The 21,789-nt window shown below is 40.1% G+C and overlaps 2 protein-coding genes across 3 annotated transcripts; one reads left to right on the top strand and one right to left on the bottom strand.

Annotated features, from left to right (window-relative positions):
* Window positions 1–309: 309 nt before the first annotated feature.
* On the bottom strand, window positions 310–16,087 carry HNRNPK (heterogeneous nuclear ribonucleoprotein K; the record flags this gene model as incomplete). 2 transcript variants are annotated; one of them, XM_079548620.1, is made up of 14 exons in its annotated part: window positions 310–340; window positions 1,236–1,405; window positions 1,712–1,794; window positions 1,871–1,892; window positions 4,602–4,652; window positions 8,373–8,427; window positions 8,739–9,043; window positions 9,467–9,595; window positions 10,577–10,690; window positions 11,239–11,311; window positions 12,217–12,260; window positions 13,751–13,807; window positions 15,200–15,297; window positions 16,039–16,087. In XM_079548620.1, 14 exons carry the CDS (start codon window positions 16,085–16,087, stop codon window positions 310–312), a joined length of 1,281 nt encoding a protein of 426 aa, XP_079404746.1. The 2 variants fall into 2 exon arrangements, with proteins under 2 accessions (XP_079404746.1, XP_079404745.1); XM_079548619.1 differs by lacking the exon at window positions 310–340 and adding an exon at window positions 368–401.
* A 3,504-nt stretch (window positions 16,088–19,591) lies between these two features.
* RMI1 (RecQ mediated genome instability 1) lies at window positions 19,592–21,469 on the top strand (the record flags this gene model as incomplete). Its single annotated transcript, XM_079548257.1, has 1 exon — window positions 19,592–21,469. One exon carries the CDS (start codon window positions 19,592–19,594, stop codon window positions 21,467–21,469), a length of 1,878 nt encoding a protein of 625 aa, XP_079404383.1.
* Window positions 21,470–21,789: the final 320 nt, after the last annotated feature.

The following is a 21,789-nucleotide window of genomic DNA, read 5'->3' as shown; positions in this document are numbered from 1 at the left end:
CAAAAGGTACAGTGTACATGAAAGCAGGGTGTTCACAACAGTTACAAAGAAACGTTACAATTTACCACCAACAGTGAACAAAAAATGATATTCACTCTCTCTGCTGTTTCAAAATTTCAATGTTAGTCTCACGCGCCCTTTCCCTCCCCCAAAATATTTGTAAGGAACTAAAACATTACATCTGGTGGACAGCAAAGATTCCACTACACCTCAAATGCAGAACACCTATGAAGCAGAGGAATGTTGGCTTTTTAAACAGAAGCAGATAAAAAAAAAAGGTTGCAGGACTCCTTCAGTTCTTCACTAGTCTTAGAAAAACTTTCCAGAATACTGCTTCACACTATAAAAAAGAAAAAATAATCTTGCATTAGAATCCTTCAACATCTGCATACTGCTTCACACTATAAAAGAAAAAGAAAAAAGCATGTATTAGAATGATTGACCATACATCTTGCATCAACATTAACAATGACATTCTTAGAACAGATTACGTTTCAAGAACTTGTAACACAGTAAAAAATAGTTACAAAAGATTAACTGCTAGTAATTATATATATGTACACACATATATATGAATATTTTAGGCACACTTATGCATTAGTGATCTGAAGCCAAACAGTTAAGTTAAACATTAAAATCTACTATGATAGCTAACATGTTAATAAAGCGAAACTTAGCAAATTATATCTGAAGCTGTTATTTGCATTTGGCAGAAATGACAAGGTGACACTAGCAAGGTGTGAAATGCTGCTTAACAGCACCAAATTGTCCTGATTTCAACTTGTCCTGTAGAGGCATGATCTGTGCCATATGGCAGACTGCGATTTGTTGTCAATTTAATTATCTAAAAACAACAAAATCACTAGTCTTCCACACAGAACTAGACCAACATCCACTGAATCTTCTACATTTTCTACAGGCTCTATGTAATTTATTACAAGTAGTTTGTTTGGGTTTTTTTGTTTGTTTTGCAGCAGTTTTCACCAGAGAAATCAGAGGACTGCTTGGTTAAGGTGTCTTCCAGCAAATTAGTTTTGAGGGTGTCTTCATTTTAGTTAGAATGGAAAACAGAGGAGAGTCAAGGCAGAACTACTGCTGGAGAAGTTAGTTTCAAACAGTTACTTAAAACCTGCCTTCCAAGAACCTCTATTACAAAGAAGAAACTTAGAATGCACCAGGAAAAAAAAAAATCAATTTAAAACTGACAGTGAGAACAACATTAAACTTCAACTTGCCTGTTCTGCAGTAAATATTGTGCATTTTGTATCTGGTCCTGTGTTCCCGTAATAGTTATAATCCGATCTTCTGAGCCTTCTAGTGGTTCATCAATTTTGATTGAAGCTCCAGACTCATGCCGTATTTGTTTGATTCTCTGGCCTCCCTTTCCAATAATAGATCCTGCCAGCTAAGGGAGAAAGCAAAGCATTCATTTACTGATGTGTCTTGACATAACAACTATTAGAAAATGCCTGTCAGTGTTTGCGCATGAGTTTAATTTTAAGCTTCCTTCTTTACAGTCACAAAACACCTCCACCCCCCCCACAATACCAGGTACAGACATGCATCTGGGATAAAACTGGAGAACTGGTATTTTAAAAAGAAGCTGCGTGGACCATTTTTTATTATTTGATATTAACTACTAACATTGCTCTGAGTGTCTCTGTGACTTCATCTTAAATAAACAAATTAAAAGCAAGATCACTTTACTTACATCTTTGGGAATCGTTACTTGTGTTGTGATGATAGGTCCTCCAAGATCTCCATATGAACCACGTCCCCCTGCATAGGAATAGTCTGATTTAAATGTATGTACCAAGCCCTTTGAAACTTCATAATTAGTTATGTATCAAGGTTCTGTAAAAAAACTTACCATATCCAGAGCCACCCTCAAACTGTAACAGAAAGAGAAAGATACTGTTCATTACTTACACGCTTCATTAACACGTTTACAATTTAAGTAACACACTGCTAACTCTGCCTATTTTATACATAAATCTCAACCCCCCATGTTACTAGCAATTTAAAAGTGCTAAAATATAACAGTCATCTTTCCCCAGTAAACCTCTAATGGCAAAATGAAACAAGAGGTGCAAATCTCATTAACCTCTCGTCCCACCTTGTCAAAAACTTCAAGGAGGTGAGACAGAAAATGAGATTAACAATCCAGACATAGCAGTTTACCAAGCAATCTTTCTAATTTATCTGCTGATGGACAGCTCAATGCTTACGTACTACAAACTTTCAAATCAAGAGATTTGAGAACAGCTTCATTAATACTATCAGTATAGCTCAGGAGAGAAAAAAGCCTCATTTTGTTCACCAAAAGTTTGCCAGTGACTGTCAGCCCTCCTACTCCATTCATCTATATCTTAAAACACAACTTTAAATATACCTCTGTAACTTGCCTCTCAATTATGCTATAGTCCTTTCATTCTTAAAACAAGACAGCCTTTCTTAAAACATGACATGAGTTACTTCTGTCCTGCGAAAACACCATATATCAAATCCAAACCACTGTTATAAGCACTGCTGGCATATTTCAGGATTCAGACTAGTACTTGATATCCAAGTGTTTAATTTCATGTAGTGCCGTTTAAATGCACAAAACCTCATTTTATTCTTTCCCTATAAAAGCATTTCTCTAGAATTTAATTTTTGGAGTGCAGATGCTGAAATGGCTTCTGTGAGAAGAAACCAGAACTGCTTCTGTGCACAGATACAGCCAGTTCCAGCTGGCTCCAAAACACCCACAACCCACTGCTGGCGAGAGCTGAACCTACCAGCAGATTCCATGGCACTTCTGTGATACCATATTTAAGAAAGGGAAGTAGGTAAATAAATAAATGCCATGTACCATCTGTGAGAAAGAGGAATAACAAAGGAAAGATGCGTGAGAGATTACTGCAGACACCAAGGACAGGAGGACTACAGTATGGTAGTATGGGCAGGAAGTGCTCCAGACCACCAGAGCAGGTTTCTCCGCAGTCTGTGAAGGAGATCATCACTTACTTCACTACAGTCTATGGAGGATCACGTGAGAGCCAATACCCAAACTGCAGTTTGTAGAGACATCATGCCACAGCTGGCAGACATGCCCTGAAGGAAACTGTAGGCCACAGAGAGCCTGCACAGGAGTTCCCTCTGGCAGGAACTACTGCTCACGTCAGGAGTTCAGACAGAAACACATTTTTCTGGTAGGAACACGGGTCCAGTAGAGGACCCATACTGGAGCAGACTGTTCCCAAATGATTGGGAAGTCCCATTCTGAAGCAGCTCATGAAGAACTGCAGCCTGTGCAAAGGACCTGCTCTGCTGTAGTTAGGGAAAGATGGTAAACCAGTTGAGGTCCCATATTATGGAGCAAGGAAAAGTGAGAGGAGGAAGGAGTGACAGAGAGGAACTGTTGAAGAACTGGCTACCACCCACCAAAGCCCATCCTCCCTGCACTGCTTGGGCTGAGAAGAAGGTGAAAGAGTCAAGAATGAAGGACTGAAGTTAAGCCTGGAAAGATGATTTCAGAGGGAAATCTCACCATTCTTGCAGTTTCAAGGCAACAAGCAACAAGAATTTTCCCCAAACTGGGTAACAGCACTTGATAATTTGTCTCCTTGTCTTTACCTCATCTCATGAGCTTTTTAATCTTAGTTTCTGCCTTTGTCTTGTTGAGGAAGGAAAGCGAGAGCACAGCTGAGACAAAGCCTAGCAGCCAGCTAAGGTCGACCCATCACAACTGCCAGACTGAGAAAATTGTAATGCAACAACTTTTCTCAAAAAAAAAAATTTATCTTCTACTTTCTTGGAACATTAAAATTAAAGCTGTTTGTACCAAATTCTTCAGCTTATCACAAAATGGCTGAGGTTGGCAGGGACCTCTGGGTCACCGCTTCAGACTTAATTGAGAGAGCAATCAGAGTAGCATGCTGCAGATTTACAAACAGATCTCCGCTGTTGTTTACCCTTTTTTAGGCAAAACTGCTATAAAGAACAATCCTTTATCATTTCTGCTACTCCTCCCAAGACTACGGGACAGCAAATGAATTTGACTGCAGTTAAGTAATACAACTGCAGTGTTTGTGTGAGCTGAGAACTGATATTTAATGTCTGCTGTCACTTTTGACAATTTCTAGTACAAATACTTGATGAATCCTGTCAGAACTTTCCTTCCTAAAACCTGTTGTTCAAACTGAATATGCTCACATACACAAACAATAAGAGGCAACTTTTAATATCTCCTATTTAATATAGGAGAAAGCAACATAACAGAATCAATACAAAATACATATCCTAAGTATTAGCAATTATAATGCATCAGTTATGGATTAAACATTACTGTTTAAAATACCAAAACAGCTTATAAAAGATACAGTGGAATAGAAAAAATTCCTGTCTTCTGACTGTAATGCTACATAGCTTTGTATTTCTGTCAACAGAACATGTACATGACACACTGTTAGGACAAGCTGCCAGAAAGTTCTGAATCAGAAGATTTACTATTTTCAACAGATGGAAACTGCTACTGACTGTATTCAAGCACAAAAAAAACCTTTACCACTTAACCAATTCAATGAAAGTTCTTGGAAAAAAAGACTAGGGACACTCACCAGCTCTGGTGGCTGCATGTCATCACAGGCATCTACATGACACTGCATCATCTTCCAGACAAAACATAAGAGGAAAAAAGGAAGAACAGGTATAAGTCCATGTCTTAGAGACTTAAAGGTTAGTTGCAACCAAATCCAATATAAGCTGGTACCAAGAAACTCTTTTCTGAACTACCTCTATACAACAGAGACAAAGAAAGTATGAGGCTTAGACAAACTACAAGACTTGTTACCTTCTACTTTCAGCATAATGGAACTGCTCACTCTCACCTCTACTGCAGTGTAACGTATTTTCCTCTAACGGAAGTAGACAAACAACGAGCAGCAAAGCATGAACAGACTTATTTTTTGGTTTTGTTTTTTTTTTTCCCCTCTTTTTTAAACCTCTTCTTAAAGTACTAAATTCATACATGAAAAAGTGTTATTCTGATGTAAAAATAACATTTATCCTGTATGTTTTTAAAAAAGGTTTATTAATGCTAAACTATCAGAGATCACCTTGATGCCAGGAGCAGATCAAGGACACTGCTTCTTATGTTCTACTAATTGATTTCTATTTACCTAATATAACCAATATTTTAGCAATACACTGCTTCCTATCTACATTAGAAATTTAGTTATGTTTTTACAACACACAATATATAGAACTTTCAGAATTATATAGAAAAGACTGAAAAAAGATTAACAGGAGATTATAAAAATATAGTTTCTGAACTACTATTAAGGCATAGCCCTTTGCAGAGTTAAGAATGACGCAAGACACAGAAGATAAGCAGCATACAGACAGAAAGTTCACCTCATAATTTAAAAACAGCTTCTAAAACCCTAGCTGCATGTCTTAAGACACATAACCAAATCCTCTGGTCTGTAGACTTACTGGTGCTAACAACTACTGGTACCAGAATGGAAATCAGATGAAACACTGTCTGGGCAAGGCAGTGTAAGTGCCATATGAATAATAATGTATTCACTTTTTACAGAAGATGCATGCAGTCCTTGTCAATGTCAAAATCTGTTAAAATTATTTTAACTTTCATCCATCCTATAAATTTTCATTTTTTCCCTATGTAGGTAAATTAAAGAGATGTCTGATATTCTTCCTTTACTGATTTTTACATGGTTTGTATTATTAATGTTTAAGACATTTGATATTTGCAATCAGAATTGTATGAACTTTTACTGCAGTGTCTATACAGGAATATACATATATATGCATGCCTAAGTTTAAAAAAAAAAAAAAAAGAACTAGGAATCATATGAAGGAGCAAATTATGGAAATACATGCCATGAAAGTTTTCTGAAGATGCACCCCATTTAAGAGATGTACTTCATTTTAATTCTCTATAAACCTCAATTTATAATGTTTACTACTGTAAAAATTATTTTTAAGCTAAAAGGGGGAGGAGAGAAAGTAGAGCAAATAAAGTGGCTCATTTTTCTACCAGTTTGAGCTGAGATGGAGCTAATTTTCTTCACAGTAGCTTGTATGATACTATGCCTTAAGTTTATGCTTTAGATTTTTGATAAGAACAACCTGATAACTCTGTATTTTTTAGTTACTAATGAGCAGCGCTTACAGAGTCAAGGTCTTCTCTGATTTTCACACTGCTCCTCCAGTGAGCAGGCTGCAGGTGCACAAGTAGTTGAAATGCAGCAAAACCAAACTGACCAAATGGAAGGATATTCCACACTATACAATACTGCGCTCAGCAACAAAAGCTGGGCGCGGATGGAAGGAGCATTTCCCAATGTCCTCCTACAGGTTTGTCTTCCCAAGAAACCATTAGGTGTGTTGGAATTCTGCTTTCCTGGAAATGGCTGAGTATCTGCCAGCCATTAGGAAGCAGCGAATGAATTCCTTAGTTTGCTTTTGCTGTGTGCAGGTTTTGCCTTACCTACTGAACTGTCTTTATCTTGATCCACAAGTTCACATTTTCACCCTCCCAATTTTCCACCTATCCACAGCAGAATGGAAATGAGCGAGTGGCTATGTGCTGCTTCCCTGCCTAGGGGGTTCATCCACAACCACTGCTGATAGTTTTGTGTGCATTTATGTATTTGAAAGAGCCACGGGAATTGAGGTGTTAAAAAAAAAGAAAAAACATATTCAATTTTTTTTCCAGTTGTCTGAATAGTTCTCATGGTCCACAGGCATTTGATCTGGAGTAGTTACAGCCTACAATGTATAGCTGTTTAGGAGAAACAATATAGATCTGTTTTTCAGAAAAAACTTTCAGAACAGAGAAAGTATGCCAAATGAACCCTTGCAAAAAGCAGCACACAATTACAACTGTAAGCCAGGCAAAGACAATTAACATTATTTTAAAATGAAAATTCTTTCATCTCAAAATTTACAAGGCCGTCAATGTCTTCTCTCAGCATCCCAAAAATGAATGGTTCAACATTCAGCCTCAGTGGTCTTTTTACTACTGCAAATTTACTCCTTTACAAGAAAATAAAACTGGCAAAACAGGACGTTTTATCTCTAAGATTTTGGAGATGTCTGCCTGAGAAAAGCATCTACTGTTGCCTTTTTGTTTTATCTACATAATGCACAAAGCAGTGGTTTTGGTCTATGAAAATGAACACGTGATTACACTTTCTTATGGACATTCAAGTCAAGAAAGTAAAGGTCAACTTTCAGATTAACAGACCAAACAGGAATCCACACAATTTTTCTATTCTAGCTGGAAGGGAACAAAGCTAGAAGACATTACCACTTGGGAATAAAGCTAAGCGAGACTGCTGAACCAGATGCACAAGAAAGGGCAAGCTGCTACATTTGTGATCAGCTTCACGAACTGTAAATATGAAAACACAAAAACTTGGCTTTGACAACCTATGAATACATGTAAATAATTAGTTTGGTATATTTCTTGATTCTTCCAGTTTATTAGGATATTAAGTAGTGTAGGCAACGCTTCTTAGTATCTGTTACGTGCAAGACTTTAATTTCAACACTTCTAGTGAGTATCCAGCATCCTTGTAATATGTACTTCCAGTAACTCTTACTCCCAGAAGGTAGAGATGTATAAAACCCATTTATTGATACTTCCTCTTTATTTCTTCTTCATTCATTAATTTTAAGAATATTTTTTAAAAATCTGAAAAAAAATCTCATCTGTCATTTTAAGAAAGGTACCCAACAAAGCTAAAGAAAAAAAAATGTTACCACAGACAGCTATGATTTTTCTTCCTATTACAAGTACAGGAATCTATTACAACTACAGATGATTGCTGGAGAAGTTACACATCAGGATAGTTTTAAAAGTTTACATAAACTATGATTCCACTCTCCTTTCCCTTTCCTCCCAAGCAGTTATTAGCACTAATATGGTTAAAAGTACTTAATTTAATATAATAAAGTTCAGTAAAAATATAAATTACTACTGATCTTTAGTTGCCTTTTTAACATGTGTGTTAAGACATCCATGAATAAAATAAGGTAATTGTTTTGACACGTTTTCTTTGTTTGAAAAGCCTAGCATCTCCTGTTTCTGTGATTTTCCCTAAAACAAAAGTCTAAAAGAAAGTCAGTGCATGATAAAGCACAGTAGAACTCGCTGTGACACTGATGGCAGAAGCAGGCAACAGGAGAGGTTAAGGTTATTGTCCTACATAATCCTTATTTTCTAAACACTCCTTTGAAAGAGGGACTGCTTTTATAGAGAAAAGACTATGTAAGTGCTTGTGTTTAACAATAGTACCTTCAGACAGTCATGTGCTGAACTGTGCTTATAAAATATGAGAATGTGAACTTTAAACTCCTACCATTCCATCGTAACGGTCTCCTGGTCTGCCTCTTCTGTCGTAAGACATCAGATCTCTGAAATGAAAAAACATCTCGTAAATCACATCATAAGCCAGTTTCCTACATTCTCATTCACATTTTCACATTCATGAAATGTAACTACTTTAGCAAGGCAGTGAATGACAAAAAGAACTCTACAATGGCCACCATTCTAGCAGCCTCCATGCTGCAGTACGAAAAATAAATTCCAATACATTTCAAAGTGCTTCAGAGGAATATATACACAGTCTTCAAAATGAGCATGGAAGTGTGAAGCAAACACTGGGAACCTGAACACAATTCAATACAACCTGGCTTTTATACAGTGCATTTATGCAACAACTCACCCGCCACGAGGAGGTGGAGGAGGAGGAAGGGGAAGATTACGAGCTCTGCTGCCGCCTCTGCCACCACGACCTGGTGGAGGTGGTGGAGGTCCTCTACGAGGGCTCATGTCGTCATAATCTCTTCTTGATGGAGGCATAGGTCGACCACCACGGCCAGGAGGCATTCGATCAAAACCTCCTCTCCCACGCATAGGAAAACCCACTGGGCGTCCCCTTCTATCATCAAACATAGTAAAGCCACCGTAGTCGTATGTTTCATCATAGAAGTTGGGATCATATGGCTGAGCCCGTCCTTTTATTGGAGACTAAAATAAAGAAACAAGAAGTTAGCACCATTATAATTAGCATATTTAAATATATTACATGTATAGAAGCATTTATCTTATTTTTGATTTCACAATGCTTGTAAGAAAGGAAGAGGTGATGAGTTTCCTGTAAACTTGATAATAGAGGAACTGCTATTACTTATCAGTTGCATTGATTTTCACTTTTTGCATTAATGTTAAGTGAAGCATGAATAATGTCCCACTAGTATAAAAATTGCTTAAGTGCATCCCAATTCTGGAAAACAACAACTATTTCAAAACTTCACATTCCAGCCCTTTGCTACTGGAAAAGTAGGAAGTACTGAATTCAACAGAAACTGAAAGATGTAATGTTCCAACCAAATGATTCCTATTGTTCAGGAATGCCAAAAGAAGAATAAAATCAAATGTAATAAACATTACCTCAGAGATAAGATCCAAAATAATCTTGATACATTCAACAACTCTATCAGGTTTTCCACCAATAAGCACCACTCTGTCAGTTGAATGAGGACAACACTCTTGGAAGAGCTTAATGGTGGTTTGAGTGTTCTATTGAAAAGAAAATACAAGACTCTGAAATATAAACTTTATAAATTCCTTGACAATAAAATGGTTAAAATGCCCACTGAAGTGCTTTTAAATAAACAATTCCAAAGGCAACTGAATTTCCAATTATTTTAAGTACTTTCTTACTTTTGAGTTCTCACAATAAATTTTATTTTAGAAATGTATATTTTAAAGCTCTGTAACTATATATTTCTCTATTAAGAGGAAAAATAGTTCATTATTTTCCCTTTGTTATTTATGGCTAATGTATACTACTGTTAAACTAAATGCTAACATAAGGATCACACATCCATTGCAAGCTTACAGGTTTTATTAACTTTCACTTGTCAGGAAAACATGCTTTGGATACAAGACACCAATGCTGCTAGGATTACATGCCTAGCCACCTTGTCTTTGTCAACATACACAGAAGATTGTCAGCTTATACATGAACTGATCTGAAATTGCCTCTCACACAATACCAAGAAAGGACAGAGAACAAAGGTCTTTTAAGTTCACAGAAACCATTAGCTGTTTTGAACAAAACCTTCATTCCTGTACTGAAGGAAAACAACGGTCTTGAAGTTTTAGATAGATATTCAAACATCTACTGCATGATCTTCAGGATTGTGTGGAAATGGATTCGCCTTAAATCATTCTGCATGTCAAGCCACTCACCCCAAGGAATCTAAGCCAATACAGTAGATCCTTCCAGGAGTGATGAACTTTTTAAATTTAGAAGCGTCCTTTATAAACGCTACCCTACCAGAAACATTGCTTAAAAGCTTGAAGAGAAGTACGAGCCTCTATTATTAATCATCTCTTTACTCCTGAATGTTTCCAATAAAAATTCATCTCAGGGTACAGAAATCACACACACTGTGGTAACAAGGAACTATCCAACAGAGGATACCCACATTTGCACTTTATGAACACAAAACACACAGAACAAAAGCCAAGTCTTGGAAGAAAAGGAAACAGTACCTCTCTGAGTTCTTTGATTTTAGCACCCTTGACACCAATAATTCCTCCTGCCAAACTCTGGTGAATAAGAAGTCTTAACTCGCAGTCAAAGTCGCTGCCTTTGTAGTGTTGATACTGTCAGAAATATATGTTAAAGAAGGAAATAACAGACAATTTTTTTCCTCCAAAGATAATAGCATGATTTAGTCAACTGCAGAATTGTAACTCTTTATTTCCTTTCATATGATAGCATCTTGCCTCAACATCAACTGCTGTCAAGATCATCTTCTTTACTTCTACTGTGACATTGCAAAACTTTCTGTAACAATTTCAGAAGATAGCAAACAGTGCAACAAGCTTACAAAACCAAGGCAGGGTACAAATGAGAATACAAGTGCTTCTAACTAGAAACTAAAGAAAGTTAGGAGACAAGTGTTCTGGAAGCAGGAGGAAGGGGAAAGCTACTCCAAATATTCATTTAGTACTCAGAGACCGCTCTTTCTATCACCTATAAAAAAAATATATATACCAACATGTAGTTTGACAGTTGTGCTGCTTCTTTAGAAAATACAAAACAAAAGCCTTTTAATTTAATGTATTAAAAAGCAGCAAATCATCTAGAATTATCTCACTTTAAAAGCCAAACTTGTGGGTATAAAGAACAAAAATGTTAAGAAACTTACCTCTTCTAAAGTAGGGATAATCTTCTTCAAGATTTCTCCAATTGTCTCTATATCTGCACTTATACTCAAGATGCTGTCAGAACCCACAGTGCCAGACAATATGGAGAAGGTGAAAAGAAGAAGCAGAAGTAAATTTTTTATTCATAATGATACTTAAAATTCTAACAAGATTTACTGTACTGAAGAACTTAGTCAATATTCCCCAAATAAAGTAAACCTGTTTTCTGAATTCAGAACACATGCATCTTTGTTTATAACCAATACATATGCATGATAAATTTAAGATTAGGTAGGTCTTGCAGAGAGACAGAGAGAGATAGAAAGAGAGAATGGGCTTTTGGAAGGGCTCAGATTAAGTGGGCAAGAAACTGACGCAGAACTGAAAGCAGAAGTGAATATTCATGTTCCCCGCCACCACTAATTTAGGATACCCTCGCTGTTACATTGGTAAAACTGGCACACCTTCTCGTAGTATAAGTGGGGATATGCAAGTGGTGAACACTGTATCTGGAGTAAGATTATGATACCAGTTAGAAATTAGATTACTAATGGGCTCTGCAAGAAAACAAATACAAATGCAAGACAAAAAAGGACAATACAAATGAGAAGTGAAGGAAAGTGAACCAGAGTTAGCATTTCATCAGAAATAATTATGAACAGGCAATGCTGAGGGAGCAAGGTGGGCCACAAAGACAGAGCGAGAGACTACTTTGAAACAATTTGATTTACAATGCAGCGAATATGCAACACTTGAAGCTGTGCTCCTTCCATTGAAATAAAATTAGTGGATTGTTCGGGTGGGCAACTCACGTAAAAGTTCAGTGACAAAAAGACTTAATGGGGAAAATAAGACAGAAAACTTGAAAAAAAACAATACACCGTCTATAAGGGGATACTATTTAATTATATAAAGGCAGGTAATAAAATACATTTCTCTCTTTCTAATCAGGCAGTGAGGCATAAACTGTTGGGACATACCGCTCGGGGCCACTGCTGTCTGGGACTGAAACACTGGCATTGTACTGCATTGGTCATTGGCGTTCGTGGATGTTGGCATTGGGCATGGGTATTCAATCGGAAGTTGTCAAGTATGGTACCCGTTTGGCAACGAGCACATTTTTGGGCATAGCCAACCAGGGTTTTCACATGGGCGTTCAGGGGCGGATGGGCCAACGTCATGGTGGGCAACGCAGGGGCAAGACGATCCAGTACATGGGCAACGGAGATATATGGCCAAAAAAACAAGGAGAGGGAAAAGGGGGAAAAGCAATAAATTTTAATTTAATACAAACTATACTCATTACTCTCAATTAATGAAACAAGCTTACGTTGTTCTGAAGACTAACACAATAACGGATTGCTACAATGACTGTGGCTTATCAGTGTGGACCTTAAAAATGAGTCACTATCTGACTGAACTAACTTTTAACATGTGACGTTTCAGTAGCAGGCTGGCTCATGAGGGTAGACACAAAACCTGTCAAGACTGATACTACGAAGACCTTGGGCAAATAGGGAATGTTAGCTTTCCAGACCAGTCTAAATTATCTGGACTTAGGTGATCTACTAATTATTAAAAAAAAAAACAAAACAAAACAAAAAAAAACCAAAAAAGGAAAAAAAAAAGAAAAACGAGAAAACCACTAGCTGCCAAAGAGAGCATATGCATGATTCCTGACCATTTCAGCTTAAAGCTACTTGCTGTATTTATGACCTTAGGTGGAACAGATTTCTACTGAGACATTGCCAAATACTGTGTTGAACAGAGTTTTGCTTGAAAAAATTGTTGAAATTGTAGTTGATGTTAAGTACAGGAGTGTAAACAAACAGAATTTAAGAAGCGTTGCCAAGTTTTATAAATACATAACATTAATGCTGAACACGTGTTTAATCATAAGAGTCAACCCACTGTAAAATATGAGTAAGCATGTAAGTCATGACTGTTGAAAAATGTTTCCAAGTAATACAATCGTGTTTCTCTACTGCTCTATGCCCATACTCTAACCAAGTAAACCTAACATTAATGTTTTTGTGTTTCATGTGCAAGCTGTTAAGGGATGGACAGACAATTTTCATGTTTTGTTGTGTGTGTTTATTCTTGGTTTCTTTTTTTGAAGGAAGTTGAAGAACTCCTCTATCACCAGGTTATGCCAGCCACCTGCAATGGTTTCAGCAGCACTATAATTGATTCACACACATGGGAAATGGTACAATTAAGGGTTTTAAGTTTTATCAGTATTTCTTGTTAGGATGTTAACTCACTTGAAGTGTGTAATTTAGTGGAATTCTACTCAAAGGAAAAGAGGTTTTAATATAAACCTCTTCTGTCATGGGTTGAGCTGGGCTTTAATTACTAAGATTCCTACTCTAACAACCTACAAATAGCTGGTAGCTAGACTACTGGTGTCTAGAGTTGAATTGCTCCCATTTCTAAATATGAATGCAACCAAGCTTTCGATGTAGTGCTCTGAAAGAATTGGTGTTAAATTAGTTTAAACTCGTGTATACTCACGTCTGTACGAAGTGCCTTAATATTTTTGCCACCTTTTCCAATCACTGCTCCAGCGTTCTAAAAAAGAGTTTTCAGAAGTCACATTTTGCCAACAATTCCAAGGTTCAGAATAAGAACTATGAATCTACTTCCATACTATCCTGCTGGGAGGGGTTGAAGGAGCAGGAGTGTAGTTGGGTTTGCTTCTGAAAGGTTTGGATCAAATGGAAACAAACTAATAAGGATTTTTCATAGGAAAAATACCAACAACTCTAATTAAGAATTCTAAGGGAGGAGTATTTAGTTTTACAACTAATATTCAAAATACAACTTCAACATACAACTTCAATTCAAAATCTAAGTCTAGACAATTCTGCCTGTGTTAGAACTATCTCACAGTTAAGATTACAAGTTTGAAAAAGAGGATTCCATGAACATCAGCAATTTCCCTAATTTAACCTTTTTTTTGTTGTTGTTTTAATGTTCACAGATTTCACTCTTGCTCTCCAAACAATTATTGATAATTGTAAGGATTTCCTTTAGTTTACATATATTTAAGTCAACTGACTTTTCAGAGGGGTGCATTTGGCAAAAAGCAAAGGCAAAATTAACAATCACTAACTTTCTGAACATTTCTAAAGAAGCATCAGAAGTAAGTTAGCAGAGCTCAAAGAAGAGTAAATGCAAAATTACATTCTGCTTTTTTCTTTTATTTTTTTTTTTACCAGGTTATTTCAAAGACTACATGCAGATCATACCTGAGGCTAACAGCACACAAACATTTCCACGTAACTTGATTACTGGGCAGAAATGCTGCACGGAGCTCAGATATTTCCCCATGCCAGCACAAAAGATTGAGATGCTTCAGACAACATAAATTATCTTTAACAACTGTAAGCAGTAGAGGAAATTCACATATAGCAAGTTTACAGGAACAATTTACACTAGTGCATGAAGCTATTGCAATCCCTGAAGCGTTATTCCCACATTTTTTCCTGTTGGTGCATTTGAACAGATTTAGGAAATTTGACAGTGAAAGTTAGTAAAATCCCAATAAGCTCTCATCTCAGCTACCACACAATTAACAATCACTGGCTGACCATTCTTTGAACTGCTTCCTTTCTGAAGACTAATGCACAGTCACATACCCCTTTCCCCCTTCTCTGCTCCAAAATGACAATCCACTCAAACACAAGGAAAACAGCTGTTCATTTCTATTGCTTTTTTTCTTCAGAATTTGTCTTCTTTAAAGAAATCAGCAGATTCTCAAGAACTTACCCTTTGAGTTACTGAAGAAAACTCCATCACAATAGTCCTACTACTATCCATGCACACTGAGAAATATTTCTACTTACTTTATATTAAATAAAGCATGTTCTTTCTAAACCTATGTCCCAAATTACACTTTGTCCAAGCTGTCTTGAGCAACACTATAAGCAACAACAGAGCAATAATAAAAAGATAGCATACTTTGCTTTGAAGCAGGATACGCAATTCAACCATCTCATCTGTATTCCGAGATCTCTTGAAGGCCTGTTCTTCCTCCATGTCTTCTGCAGGACGTTTGCCTGTAGAAAGGTCCATAGGGGGGAAATACAAACATTTATTTAACTTTCTAAGTCAAAACAAAATGAAACAAATTCCAAGTTTACCCTCCTCCTCACACATTACTGCTTATCAGCCCACCACTAATTACTGATGTCCAATTTCAGGTTCATAGCAAGTCAACGGGCTTTTACATTACCAGTCTGCATCAGTTATTGAGATCCCATTTAAAAACCCTAGAATCATGACTTAAACGTCAGTATGACACGCTTGTTTGGTAACACATTAGCACCATGCTGTTTCAAACAATACAGCATCACCTACCCAGTATTTCCTCTTACAATTTACAACTGTGAAAACCTTTCAACCAAGAAGTTCAAAGGCAGCTTGTCCAACAGTGAAATAATGGTGAAATAACAGGAAAGCAGCATTTCAAATGCTGTTTGGGAAAACTAGCATGAATCAATTCAGCACTACCTCCCTAACTTCCTGCAATGCAAAAATACTGTTAGGAGACATTACTGTTATTTTTATGTAGTTGCAGCCATTTAGGCAATCCCTGAAGCATTCAAAGAAAAATTATGCTTTCATGCTTCAAAAGTCAGACAGACAGAGCACAGAAATTGGAAGATTTAATGCAGAATGGAAGATGAGAGCTGGTAAATGCTTATTTTATACAATTAAAGCATTACAAGATGTTTAGGAACAATTAAATTATAAAAGGCTGATTCAGAAAAAAAAAAATAGTCCTTGAAAAAATTTACCATTTGTCTCTGTGTTGGTAAAGGTCTCCTCCTGTTGTTCAGTCTCCATCACCTTTTTTTCTTAGGCTGGCAGATAAAACCTGTTGAAGAGTAAGAGTTAGAATACCTACTTCATAAGAAAGTGAATTGTGCATTATATTTAAGAGAAAAAGAAAAGATGAATGCCTGCTTCTGAGACTTACCACTGTTATATATCCTTGTGGAGAAAAACCTCAAGTATTCTGGGCGGGATCAAAATCCAACAGCCTATCACCTCCAAAAACCTATGAAAACAGCACAGATGAGTTTTGACTTGCTTCCTGCTACAGTTCTCACTACAGACAGAACAAAAAAGAGGTCTGACCCAAGTTTTTGCTGTAAAGCTCTTTATAAATGAGAAAACATATGAAGGCCAAAGACACCACTAACAGGTGATATTAAACAAATCTGTAACCTTACAAATAAACAATTATAGTCTTAAGTATCATAGTTTCCAAGCATTTGGTAATATTAAGTAGTTACTGTTATTAACTGTGATTTTCAGATACTTAGAAGAATACAATTCCTCTGCTCCTAGTGTTTAATTCTGAATAATTTCAAATAAAAACCAGGAAATTTCTGGTAACTGTCAACATTATTTTTTATAAGTCTTGTGTCAACTAACTACCAGGCATTTTAACATGCCTACTTTCGTTAAATCCATCTGGAAATACTCACAAGGCCAGACAGGAATAATTTCGTAACTTAATTTCTTCCAAAACATAATTTCTACAGATAGCACCACCACACAATCCACTCGTCTCCCTGGTAACTTATTGTTTAATTTCCAGCAAATGTCTGAGAGTCTGGTTTCACAAAGGAAAGAAGGGAGGAGAGCCCAACTTGTTAAAGGTAGACCCAGCCAGTTGTTAACTTGTTACAACTGCACTGTAAGGGACAGGTGGCAGCCGTGGAGCAGCGCCTTCTCATCAGAGGTTGGCCTTTGCCTTGCGTGAACTAATGAGTCTCAACCAGACACTGCCAAAACGCTATTATGCGGTGAAAGAGATTTTTACAAGGTTCAATCAGCCCATCTGAACACCGGTTATTCCACTTCCGACCATCCCAAGAATTTCAGCACCGCAGGGAAGGGAATGAAATATAATATCTTGGTTCAGGGCTTAATCTCCCCCGGCCTCCTTTACTGATCACCCACAGCAAATCTCCCCTGTCACGTGTACTTAAGGTGCTCTGCGTTACAGTGCCCGCTCTGTAAACCGAGCCAGTGGCATTAATGTGACGAAGGCAACATTCTTACAAGCACCAGGAGGACAAAGCGCCCTCGAGCGGCCGCAGCCCCGAGAACAGCACAGGGAAAGGCAGGCACGGTTCTGTTCCGCTCTCCCCTCGCCGCCCGCTTCCCGGGCAGCCGCCGTTACGTAACCCGCAGCACGAGCCGCAGCTACCGGCGGCGTCGGCGCGCAGCAGAAATGGCGGCGGCTGCAATGGCGCCTGCCCGCTGCTAGGCGGAGCCGACGGCGGAGGAACCTCCACCATGCGGCCGCACGGAGATCTCCCCCCTCCCGCCCGGGGGAACACAAAGAAGGCGGCCGGCGGCTCTCGCCTCGCCGTCTGGGACGGCCCGGCGGCAAGAAGGGCTCCGCGAAGAGGCAGGCGCGGCGCGGGACACACCGCTCCGTGCCGGCGCAGCCTCTCGGCGCAGGCCGCGGCCGCCAGCGCCCTCCCCCCGCCGCCATAACCGCCGACAACTCGCCCCGGGCGCGGAGTTGCCGAGGGCGGGCGGAGAAAGGAGGAGGCAGCGGCCGCTCTCCCGCCCTCCAAAGTAGCCGCTGCAGCACCGCCAGCCTCGGCCGCACCGCTCGTGCGGGGCCCACGCCGCTCTTCGCATCCTCCCCTCCTCGCCGGGGCCGCCCCGCTCTCCTCCTCCTCCGCACAGCCTCACTGAGCTCCCCGCGGGACCCTCCTAAGTCCCGCGATCCACCAGGGCCTTTCTCCTCGCCGTGTCACGGAGGGGTGCTGCGCGGCCCCGCTGCCCCCCCCGATGTGGCCCGGCCTCCCCGCGCCCACCTCCCCTAGCCCGGCTGGCACACTACGCCCCCCCGCTGCACCTCACCGGGGGGCCGAGGTTACCTGCAGCCGCCGCCGGCCCCCGCGCACACAGCAGAGAAAGGGGTGCAGCCCCCAAGGCCGACGCGCACCTCCGCCGCCGGCCGGCGATTGGCTCCGCCGCGCCCCCCCCCCGCGGCCCTGCCGCCGCCCCGTTGGGGAAGAGCGCTGCCCCTCAGCGCTCCGCTCCGCCCTCCGAGTACGCCACGGCGAGGCCGGCCCGGCCGTTTTCGGGAGGGCGATGTCCGCCGTCCCGCGCCATCCCGCCGCGCCCCAGCGGTACGCCTACCTGCCGGGCAGAAAGCCGCCCCTGGAGCGGCGGCGGCGGTGGAGACAGCGGGAAATGGCGAAGGAGACCGACAGCACCCTCGTCGCGCGCAAAGAAAATGGCGCCTACGAAAACCCCGCCTGGCGCTGGCTGCCCGGCGCCGAGGGGGCGGGGCTCTCGCGAGGCCTAGAACGGCGCGCGGATCGCGGCTGTGATTGGCTGCCGCGGCGCGCGGGCTCGGGATGACCCCCCCCAGAGGGGCTGCGGTAAGTGCGGGGCGCGTCGGTGGTGCCTGGAAGTCTCTCTACGCCTGTTGGGAGCCCTCGAGCCTGGTCCAGGCGTTTGCACGTTGGTGGTGCTATGGTGGGGCCTTAGGGAGCGTTGAGGCGGGTGTTCGTTTATGTTGCTGTGGGATATAGCGGCCAAAACCAGGTACTGTGTATTTTGGGTGTTCTGGGGGTGAAGTAGTTGCGGGCACGGTTATACAGCCTGGATGCACACAACTACTCCCTAAGCTAAACAGAAACTGCGGCCTTTTAGCCCCCAGTGATCGTCAGGTACTGACTGCCGTGACGTGTGGCCGTCAAACCCTGCCCTGAGGCTCGAGATATCAGAGGTATTTCCTGTGGTCGGGCCCGAAGCTCAACTCCAGTGCCACAGGAGCGAGCAGATCTGTGTTGTGGATGGGGCCTTCTGCTTCTGTTCACGAAATGGGACAGTGTTATCTCAGGTCAGTTCCTGAAGTAAATTCAATGTTAACAGTGGCACCCAGAAGAAGAAAACAAACAAAAAAAATAAATAGGAGATCCATTTTTGTGTGTAGCTCTGGTCATGAGATTTGTTTTGGTCTGGTCTTTCCACACACAGCAATGGGGAAGCGGTTGCGTACTTCTGATTAAATCATCAGGAAAGAAGGACTTCCCAAGAAGTGTTGGGTGTTGAATACTGTTCCTCCATGAGCAAGCTGCATAGGTTGCTGATGCTAGCTGAGGCTTACTTGTTTAAATGTTGCATATTTATTTTTAGTATCCGTGGAAGCGTTTCTAGTTGAAAATGCTTCTATGTTGTCACACTTAGAATAGCTGGGCTTCTAAATGAGAGAAAATTGCTGAATTGTAGGAGTGAAAGATATGTCACAAATTCAGCTGTTGTCAGAAGTGTAAGTATATCTTTCTGGATTTTGTTTTAGCTTGAAAGAAAATGTCTACACCTAATGTCACAGCAAGAGTGGAAACTTGGCTTTCATCTACATGGCACATTAAAGTTCCTTTGACATGGCTAGAAGCATGTATTAATTGGATTCAGGAAGAAAATGGTGGTGGCAACTTAAGTCAGGCTCAAATTAACAGGCAGGTATTTGAGCAGTGGCTGCTTACAGACCTAAGAGATTTGGAATATCCGGTTTTGCCTGATGGTATCTTAGATGCCCCCAAAGGAGAGTTGTCTGGCTTTTACTCCTTGCAGATTGACTCATTGCTTGATGTTAGCCAACCAGCATATTCCCAGCTGCAGAAGATAAGAGGGAAAAGTACTGTAAATGAAGAAGTAACAGCCAATACTCAGGCATCCCAAAAGCCCTGGGAAGCAAAGCCTACCCGAATGCTGATGCTGCAGCTAACTGATGGGATACATCAAATCCAGGGCATGGAGTATCAGCCAGTGCCTGTCCTCCATAGCAGCCTTCCACCTGGAACAAAAATCACCGTGCACGGTAATGTTGCATATCGTCTTGGAGTCCTTTTGCTTAAACCAGAAAATGTAAAACTTTTGGGTGGTGAGGTGGATGCTCTTCTGGAGGAGTATTCTCAGGAAAGGGTCCTTGCTAGATTACTTGGAGAAGCTGAGAACCCTGATTCTGTTGGACAATCTGGTCATGAACAAATTGTTCCAGGTCATGTGGATGAATTAGGACAATCTCTAGGCCCTTCGGATGAGGAGCTCTTGGCCAGTCTTAATGAAAATAATGATTTTATTTTAAACAATGAAACATCTTTAGAAAGTGGATACTGCAGTAGAAGCAATAATTTTAGTACAGCCTTAGGCTCACTCACTGCACACAATGAAAATGCTTTGCAACATGAATCAGTAAATCATTCAGATGAACAAACTCCACCTCCTATGGAGTACGACGATGCCTTTTTAAATGACTTTCCTTTGGAAGATGACATTCTTCTGGAAGAAGAGATCCAAAGAGAACTACAAGAAGTGCCATCAGTTGCCAGGAATGGAAATGTAAATTTAGGTACTGAGAGAATTCCACATACATACCGAAGCTGTCGTGGTTCATCTTTAGGTGAAACTTCTGAAAAAGATGATGGATATGAATGGGAGAAGCCTGTAGAAGTTACCAGCCAGCAAAAAAATCTAGGAAGAACAGTATCTACTGGTGATAGAACTAGTACTAGTGGCTTTTTACAGTGTAACAGTTTATCTCAGGCCTGCAGCTCGGCTACTGTTCTTTCGGAAATTCCTCATGAAGAAAGACTGAATGATTTAGGCCTGGGTGAGAGCAGCTGTCAGTCCCGTCATGCTCCTGACAGCAGGCAGTTGAACAAGGATTCTGTATCTTTCTCAAAAACTGTTCCAGAAACAGATCAGCAGGCCATTCTTTGCAGACCAGAAAATGCACATTATCTCGATTTAGATTCTCCACCTTTCACATACATTTCCCTTCTCCTTGCAAAAAAGCCAGAAACTGTTACAGTTGTGAAAGTGAAGTGTTTTATTGTAACTCTCACTGGAAATCTCACAAGCAGTAATGGGTCCTGGGGTATAAAAGCTAAAGTTTCAGATGGCTCTGCTTACCTTGAAGTAGATTTTGCTGATGATATTCTAACAAGTTTGATAGGATTTTCAGTGCCTGAAATGCATATGTTGAGAAAAGATCCAGCTTTACAATCAAAGCTTAAGGACGGTTTAGAAAGATGCCAGAAACAATTGATAGATCTCTGTTGTTTGATGACTATAGAGTTTAATCCATTTCAGTCTAAAGCCACTGTCTTAATACTACAGGATACTGATGCAAGACATCTAGAGCAACTGAAGAAACGTTTAAATAAAGAAAATGTACAAAGCTGACATAACAGAAACATTTAAATTAATATTTCCTCCAAGAGTTGAAAGTTTAACATTTTGAAGTTAAGTGGTGTGCTTTTTCTTTCAGAGAAAGTTGTAGAAAAATGAGAAGAGGGGATGAATTGATGGGAAAGAATTTAGCGCTGTGCTTCTTAAGTGACAGCACTGAGTTACATTTTCATGTAGTTCTGGCTTGATTTAAAACATTCATGTATCCTTCTAATTCAGCAAAATCTTCTGTGTTCTTGACTGGTATTCTGTAGGAGCAGATTTCGTCAGGAAATGAATAATAAAGAACAAACCTGCTCATTCTTACTCTTTCT

The sequence above is a fragment of the Tetrao urogallus genome (assembly GCF_951394365.1).
Source record: "Tetrao urogallus genome assembly, chromosome: Z".
Lineage (NCBI taxonomy): Eukaryota > Metazoa > Chordata > Aves > Galliformes > Phasianidae > Tetrao > Tetrao urogallus.
The sequence above is the reverse complement of the archived record's forward strand: the minus strand, read 5'-3'. Positions and strand labels throughout refer to the sequence as shown.